The sequence below is a fragment of the Myotis davidii genome, unplaced genomic scaffold (genome assembly GCF_000327345.1).
Source record: "Myotis davidii unplaced genomic scaffold, ASM32734v1 scaffold79, whole genome shotgun sequence".
NCBI lineage: Eukaryota > Metazoa > Chordata > Mammalia > Chiroptera > Vespertilionidae > Myotis > Myotis davidii.
Window position 1 is genome coordinate 459,385 of NW_006294339.1, and position 9,167 is coordinate 468,551.

Sequence of the window (9,167 nt, forward strand, 5' to 3'; positions counted from 1 at the left end):
TTTTCCCTGGATCAAAATCATTACAATTAACTCAACTAGTAAATACAGCAAACACAAACACACAAGAACATGAACACAGGAAGCATGAAGAACTGGGGGTGGAGGGCAAGGTTGAGTGCCCAAAACACATTCTCCATATGCCACACCAACATCTATCTTCAAATTTTTCACACATAACCTCTCAACTATATTCCAGCTCCATGTAGGTAAATTCGGTCAGGATTCCTATTTCTGCCTTCCCAAAAATAGCATGTTCCCAGGAAAAGAGAGAAGAAAAGATATAACAGGAGAATGACAAAGAATGTCAATGGCCTCATCTATTAGAACCTCAGCCTGATTCAGTTACCCACTTGTGGCAATAAGGGCAAATGACCTTTGAAAAATGCTGATATTCTTCTGATTTTTCTCTGGATCTATATATAACATCTGGGAACATGAAATTAAAAATTTACTTTGCTACCTAGAATACATCAAACTGAAGAATAAAGAGACTGTTTTGAAGCACAGGGCCTAAATTTTCGTGTTTGCTGATAAACTAATCTTTGTCCAAACAACAGCATCATAATTTTCAAGCAAGTTCTCAAATTTTAAAGTTTTAAATTTAACACTTCCTGAAGAAAATTAAGAACAGGTGTTAAAATATCTTCCATCACTTTAATAGCTTGCAAAAGATGTTCATATTTCACATCTCACTGGATCCTTCCACCAATCCTGTGAAGGTAGCGAAATTAGAATACTGCCACCATCTAACAGCCCAGACAGCTGAGGCTCAGAAATTACACACTCAGGATCACCGAGCTCATCAGGGCATATTCAGAATTAGAACCCAAACTTTTGAGCTCCCAGTCAAGTACTCTCTCCAACAAGCCATCCTTTCCTTGATCTTTCTATAGTGATATACCCTCACTCTGCTGAAGATTTAGCTAAAGCACTAGTATATTATTTTATTTAGGACTTAAAAAATAACTTCACTATTGTCATTATATAGTTCTAAAAGTTAAATGAGCAAACTGACTCTTATTTGTTTAATATATAGACTGACAACCTTACCCTCTAACAATATATGATATAGGCTACTTTTCCTTAAAAGATAGGAATCACTTATTTACCTAACTTTTCAACAGATAATTGAGTATTAACAATTGAATATGAAATTTCTTTAAATCAAGGAAGAAGAAATAATCATCCCAAGAAATACCATAGGGAGGTTATTATGAAAAGGCAAGAATAGTAATCAAGCCTGGCTGGTGTTGCTCAGTGGTTGAGCATCGACCCATGAACCAGGAGGTCATGGTTTGATTCCTGGTCAGGGCACATGCCTGGGTTGTGGGCTTGATCCCCAGTAGGTGACGTGCAGGAGGCAGACGATCAATGATTCTCTCTCGTCATTGATGTTTCTCTCTCTCCGTTCCTTCCTCTCTCTGAAATCAATAAAAACATTTAAAAAAAAAAAGCCCTCACTGATTTGACTCAGTGGATAGAGTGTCAGCCTGCAGACTGAGGGTTCTTGGGTTTGATTCCTGCCAAGGGCACATATTTCAGTTACAAGCTCGATCCCTGGGCATATGCGAGAGGCAACTAATCGCTGTGTCTCTCTCACATCGATGTTTCTCTCTTTCTCTCTCACTCCTTACCACTCTCTCTAAAAATCAATGAAAAAATATTCTTGGGTGAGGATTAACAACAACAAAAAAGAATAGTAATCTACAGTCCTGTGCTCAAAATTTCCCCAGGAATGATACACGATTAAAAGAACAATGTACCACATGTGTCTTCTCACATAACAACCTAGTCCTAGTAGCACAGCTACTCAGGGGATTAGTCTTTTTTTTTTGTCCCTTTTCTTTGGATAGTGCTAAAGATTAAAAAAAATAAAAAATTAAGAATTTATTACCAGATCCCCCAAAAAATCACTTTTAGAAAACCAGGGCATCTTTCATTAACTGAGGTAAAAGATTTTTCTTCAAGAAAAACAATTAATTTATTTCAAATCACTATATTGCTAAATGCTGGATACCAAAAGCCATATATTCTCACATTAAAGAATTTAAGGAGTACATTTGGCAAGAAAAGAATGGGATTCAAACTAATCTTCTCTTATAGAAATTAATTAAAACACCAAAGTGCAGGAAACTATTGTTCAAACAGTAATCAACGGGCTTCCCAAGAGACATCATAGATACTTTCCTTTTTCCATTTACTGCTTCTCTAAAATGATTTTAAGAGAAATTTGAACATGCAGAAAAGTAGTTCATGACAGTTACACATGCTGGGTTCTTAGGCACATGTCTGTAATTCTGTATTGAGGTCAGAACACAGGATAGTAGCAGGCTCCTGCCATGTTTTCTTGACTTGTTTTGTTAAAGGCCCTTTAGGTAAGTCTATAAATAAGGCCCGCACAATACTTTAAGAAAAAAAAAAGCATCTTGTTGATTTAGGAGCTCTCATACCAGGTGGTGGTGGGCAGGGTCTTGTTGGAGTTCCGATCTTCGGTGGCAGTGCTGGGGGTACATCTTCACTTGTGACTGGTGCTTCCTCCAGCACGTTTTTTGTAAGGACCACATTGCTGGCGGAGTTCAGTGTGGCTGAACTGAAAGGATCTTCATTGTTAGCCTTTGTTTGAAAAGAAATGTTTATGCATGATTATATATATTATACCAATTAAGCTGTACATGTAGCACTTGGAAGAATGGTCTTCAGTATTATGCAGCTTTATGTATTTCAGTTCTGAGCACTGACATTTTAACTGTTGCATTCAGGGCCAAAGGGGGAATATTTTTTTAATTGTTCTATATGAGTAGTGATTATAACACTGCTATTTTTTAAGAGCTAAAGATTATACCAAAATAAGTCATCTGGGGATCAAAGGTTTGTCAAGCTTCAGGCAATACAAAACCACTGGAGGCCATTTTAAAACAGCATCTTGAACATTAAAGACAACTTGAAAGTCAGTTTTTTAAAGCAAACTGACCTCATGGAATCACAATTTTAGTCTTAATGTGAGTCTGAAGATCCTATCCTTCTAATACATGGAGTAATGAAAGATTCTGTTTTCTTCTTCTTTTTTTTAAATATATTTTATTGATTTTTTTACAGAAAGGAAGGGAGAGAGATAGAGTCAGAAACATCGATGAGAAAGAAACATCGACCAGCTGCCTCCTGCACATCTTCTACTGGGGATGTGCCCGCAACCTAGGTACATGCCCTTGACCGGAATCGAACCCGGGACCTTTCAGTCCGCAGGCCAACGCTCTATCCACTGAGCCAAACCGGTTTTGGCGAAAGATTCTGTTTTCTATAATGAATCAGATGTTAAGATTTTAGCTCTTTTTAGGCTAGTGTTTCTCTACAGTAGCACTACTGACATTTTGGGCTGGCCATAATTCTATGGTGTGGGGGTACTGGGCAGAACTTGGTAGGATGTTTTAACAGCATCCCTTCTCTCTATCCACTAAATATGAATAGTCCCCCTATCCAACTGTGACAACCAAGAGTATCTCTAGACATTGCCAAATGTTTTCTGGGGATAGGCAGAGGGGGGGAAATTATACCTAGTTGAGAACCAATGGCATGGACAATTTGACATATATTCTAATTTTACTCTTTTGGCTTCAATCAGTCCTAGAGCTATCCTGGAAAATAGGTAGAAGATATGTAAGTGCTGGACTATGTGTATTAACATAACCCTAGCAGCCTCAGAACAAAAAAAGGCAATTAACTAATGCAGAGGATGGAATGAATACCCAGATTATACAACTATTGACCCAGACAATCAAGAGGAGAAAAATGCAGTTTAATTGGAAGAAACGTGTTTAAAAATACATAAGACTCTGAAAAATGAAGTTGTTGAGCAAACCTGTCAGTAGAAAACTACAATTACCTGTGCTATCACCATGGTCTTTATGAATAGAAATATGTACATCTACTTTAAGTATATCTTATTTTCCACTTCTATTTGAAATCAACATTTGCTGTGAATTATTGAAATCAAGTTGCAAAGTCTGTGATGGGGTTATATAACTGAAAGGAAGAATTGCTCTTTTGGTAGAAACAATGTATTTTATACCTTCCCACTAATCACTTTGGATACCTTTGACAATGTGCTGAAGTCAGCAAATCCATCTTCAAATGATTCATTTCCAAAAACAGAAGCAAAAGGGTCTGTGGCTAAAACGAATAAAGAAAATCAATGCAATAAAACAGAAAGACATCAAATTTCATGTCCTCTTTTGGTTGGTAACATTTCAGATAGGTGAAAAATATCTAATCCCAAATACCAGTTCCTGAATTTCTGACTTCAGTCCAAAAAGACAGTGAGCACATTGATATTCCTACAAGATAAATGCATTTCTTTATATAAACCAACTAATAAGTAATTTAAGATGAAAAACAGGTTAACTCTAGATAAAGCATTTAGGACTCTGGAGTACATGTCACATAATATAGCTCCCATTCACTTAATATTTATAATAACGACATCAAGAAGTAAAGAAAGCTAGACTACATCAATTCCACATTTCACACCTATTCTCCAAGGCCCATTTGAATGCTACCTCATCCACAAGGCTTGAAATAACCGAGGCATCTCTAATTCCAAGAACAGGAAGTGATTTCTTCCTTTTTTGTGGCACTGACTGCATTCTAGTTTGTACTATAATTATCCATGATTGATATATCACACTTTACTAGATTTTAAGGTCCTTAAAATAGGGAATAAGGCTTAGCCAATGAAAAATGAATGGTCAAAAAACATTTGTTGACTAGCACATCTAGGAAAATAAGAAAATAGAGTTCCGACCCCTGGAAAGCTCACAGTCTAGTGAGGAAGATGTAAACAAACTATAATAAAACCATCTTAAATGAGCTATTTGAGATATGAAAAACATGTTGTAGGAGCCACTGTCTGGGAGAATTAGGAAAAGTATCAAAGAAGACTAACATTTGAGCTAGGTCTTTTAAATAAGGGATGGAATCTGCCAAATAGATGAAGGTAGGAGAAAGCAAGCTATTCCAGGCAGAAGGCACAGTAATTGCAAAAGCAATTATGTAACCACTGCTCCATAGGCATGACACAGTATCTGCTCCGTTACAGCGCACTTACCACACGGACTAACATTTCTGGCTAGAAGGCACTGATCTACTTTGAGACAGGCTTCACTTGTTCAGGCATAAGGCCACCAATAAAGTCAAAGAATGTTTATAGGAATTTCTGCTTGATATAGGAAAGCAGAAAAGAAACAAGGGAAGGAGAGGAAAGAAATCTGCAAAAGAGAGTGTAAGACAGAGCAAGCAAAGAGGTGCAGAAAAATCTCCTTATGCTTCCTCAACTCCTCATCTTTATATCAAACTAGTGGCCCAGTGCACAAAATTTGTGCAGGGGGGGAGAGGGTGTCCCTCAGCCCAGCCTGAATCTGGGACCCCTCAGGGGATGTCCAACTACTGGTTTAGGCCAGATGCCTGCGGGATGGGGTCTAAACCGGCAGTCAGACATCCCTCTTGCAATCTGGGACCATTGGCTCCTAACCACTTGCCTGCCTATGCTTGATCACCACCTAACCGCTCCCCTGTCAGCTGATGGCTCCCAACTGCCCTCCCCTTTAGAACACTGTGCCCAACCACTCATTGAAATGTGTAAAGTGTGCCTTTACTCTAAAAATGAGTATAAATAACATGGGCATAAATAAGAAGATGGGCAAGGAACATATACAGGGGTGGGCAAAAGTAGGTTTATAGTTGTGAGTACACAAAACATGCAGTTTATTCTTGTGTTATTATATTATTTATTTGTATTATAACTGTAAACCTACTTTTGCCCACCCCGTATATTACTTTTGTTTGATTTGTCACCAAGTTTACTCATGGGGTGGAGGAAGTATAGAGGAGTGGTGAGAATCATAGACAAAACCAGTCCTTTAGGGATACACCAACAACTCTGAGCCTGAAGAGGATGTTGAAAGTCCAGAGTTACAGGAAATCCTGGAGCTTGAGCTATGAAACATGCTTTATTATTACTACATATCTGCTGAGTCCCACAGCTGGGGCCCAGCCTAGTAATGGCTGGTGTTTCAGGCTTTCCCTTCCTTTTCCTCCTCTTCCTGTTATTCCTGATTCCACAGCAGCTGAGGTACAATCAGGGTGCAGATGCTCTCCTGATTGGTAGACAGGTAATGAGGGAAAGGAGTTGGGTTCATTTCACTGGAAAGACTGAAAAATCAGCTTCATGCTTTTCCTCTGCTATTGTCCCACAGCTTTTACAAGAAGTCATAACATTTGGCAATAGTGCTGAGTTAGGTCAAGTTTGACTGAAATTTTGTGAAGTGACTGGAATTTCGTGGAGTGTACTTTGGGAAAGAAATGAATAAAAATACATGGCATTTATGTATGAAGCATATGCTACTATAGCTTACTAGAGTTTTTCCACACTTTCTTCATCAGAATAAATGACCTATTTAGCACTGGTCCAAACACTGGGAAATGTATCCTGTATGAACGATAAAGCATTTTTGCCCAAACTAGGGAATTAATAAGAGTTTGGCTAGAACTTTCTCAAATATCGATCATGACTGAAATGAAGCAGAGGCCCACCCAGAAACTAGAAGGAGTCACTGAGTGTGACCTTGTTTAGCTCAAGTGTGAGACACCTGCTGAGGAGTCCCAGCAATAACACTTGGAGAGGAACTCAGCAGGTGGCTTTCTTCTTATTGATGCACACAGGAGCTATGAGCCAGCAAAATCAGGCTTTAAATGCAAATGGGACCTCACTAACACCCTTTTCTCCCCCAAAATAAAGATAATGAACACTGTGGAAAAATACATGAAAGCATGATAAAAAAAAATGCCATCTATAATCTCATTTCCAGAAATAACTCATACCAATATTTTACGTTTTTAACAGCTTTTTATCCTGGTATTTTTTTCCATTACATATTTGAGATCAGATATGCTTCTTTTATGAAGTGTGATTGATAAAGCTACATTTTAGGCATGCCATTTTTTATCCCCTTATCCTGATTTAATTTATAGCATTCATAAGTACCTAATATATTACAAGTTTGTTTATTGTCTATCTTTCCCATATAAGCTCTATAAAGACAGGAAGTTTGTTTTGTTCGCCACTGTATCTTCAAGGCCTAGAACAAGGTCTGGCAAATAGGAGATAACTCTTATTGTTGAAAATATTGGGGGGGAAAAAAAGAGCACAGAAACGGTCTACTTATAAGGGATCTTCCAAACAGGTATCGTAACATGTCTGCACAACCAGATGAACAAAAAGGAATAAGTGAAACCAGTCTTAAGATTCACAAATAATTCCCATAACACAGCTGTCTACAAGAGAATCCTGGGAGGAGAAGGAGGAAATCTTTTCTTCCCTAATGACCTGTTTATGACCCACAAGATAATCGAGCTCAAGCCAGTCACAAAAAGATAAATATTACATGATTCCATTTATATGAGGTACCTAGAGTAGTCAAATTCATAAATGCAGAAAGTAAAGGGTGGTTGCCAGGGCCTGCAGGAGTGGGTAATGGGGAACTTTTGTTTAAAGAGTATAGAGTTTCAGTTTTGGAAGATGAAAAAAGATGGATGTATGTGATGGTTGCATAGCAATGTGAATATACTGAATACCACAGAACTGTATACTTAAAAGTGTTTAACATGGTAAATGTTATGTTATGTACTAGAGGCCTGGTGCACAAAATTAGTGCGGGGGGTGGGTGGTGGGGGGTGCTGGGGCGAGATCCCTCAGCCCGGCCTGCACCCTCTCCAATCTGGGCCCCCTCAAGGGATGTCTGACTGCCTCTCACAATCCGGGACCGCTGGCTGCTAACCATTCGCCTGCCTGCCTGATCACCCCTAACTCCTCTGCCTGCCTGCCTGCCTGATAGCCCCTAACTGCTCCTCAGCAAGCCTGATCACCCTGCTGGCCTAATCGCCCCTAACTGCCTCTGCCTCACCCTGCACCCAGGACCCAGGATTCCCTCCAGCTGGTCGCAGGCACTCAGGACCCAGGCTTCCTTCCCTCTGGCCAGCCGCAGGCACCCAGGACCCGGGCCAGCTTTGCCCAGGCCAGCCGCAGCTACAGGGGACCATGGGCGGGTGGCTTTGTCTGGGCTGCAGCCGCAGATGCCCAGGATTGTGGGGTGGGTGACTTGTCTCTCTCCCAGGCCGCAGCCACAGGTGCGGGCACCCAGGACCATGGGGCAGGCGGCTTGTCCCTCTCTTGGGCCACAGGTGCAGACGTAGCTGCTGGTGCCCGGGATCATGGGGTGGGCAGCTTGTCCCTTTCCCGGGCCACAGCCTGACTGGTCCCCATTCCTCTCTCCCCAGTGTTGAGTGAGCTATGATGGCGTGACGGCCATTTGCATATTAGCTCTTTATTATATAGGCTATTTTACCACAGTATTTTTTTTAAACACTTATCAGAACAAAATAAACAATATACCCCATTCCCCAGGATTTTCATCCACTGGGCTTCTATCACATGCTCTGTGAGGAGGGTAACTGATTCATGTATTCATCCAGGAATAATATGTGACCAGGCATGGTTTAAGGCTCTTGGAATACATTAGTGAATACAAAGTTCCTATGGATCCAAGTTCCTATGGAACTTAAAATTTAGTAGAATGAGAAGAAAACAAAGTCATTTACCCACCCTAGCTGGTTTAGCTGGACTGAAGGATCCGGGGTTCAATTCTAGTCAAGGGCACATGCCCAGGTTGCAGCCTCAATCCCCAGTGTGGGGTGTGCAGGAGGCAGCTGATCAATGATTCTCTCTCATCATTGATGTTCTATCTTTCTCTCCCACTCCCTTCCTCTCTGAAATCAATAAAATACACACACACACACACACACACATATATATATATACACACATATATGTGTATATTTATATTTTATAGCAAAAAAAGCAATTTTAAATAATTTTAGGTCTAGCTTTTAGCCTATACAAGAGGGGATTGATATAGGATTCTACAGAGAGGCAAATCTGTGATAGGTCTCACTTTTAGAGTCAAATGCCCCTCTTAATATAGGGACTATATTCCAGCAAAAGTTGGCATTTGGTACAGGAAAAAAAGCATGGGCTTTAGAATTAGATGAAAAGGGGTTCCAATCCTGACTATGCTACTAGTTAGCTGTGTGATCTTGTTCAAGTTATCTAATTCCTT

At 39.9% G+C, this 9,167-nt stretch overlaps 1 protein-coding gene across 2 annotated transcripts in view; it reads right to left on the reverse strand.

The window, feature by feature from the left end:
- EPS15 (epidermal growth factor receptor pathway substrate 15) overlaps positions 1-9,167 on the reverse strand; it is a 59,233-nt gene that overhangs the window by 5,170 nt on the left and 44,896 nt on the right. Inside the window, exons 10-11 of one of the 2 annotated variants that reach the window (XM_015566932.1) lie at positions 4,091-4,167; positions 2,443-2,613 (exon numbers count right to left, since the gene is read on the reverse strand). In XM_015566932.1, coding sequence (XP_015422418.1) covers positions 2,443-2,613; positions 4,091-4,167 — 248 coding nt within the window. The remainder of the gene's footprint in view (positions 1-2,442; positions 2,614-4,090; positions 4,168-9,167) is intronic. The other variant, XM_006768296.2, reaches the window with a different exon arrangement.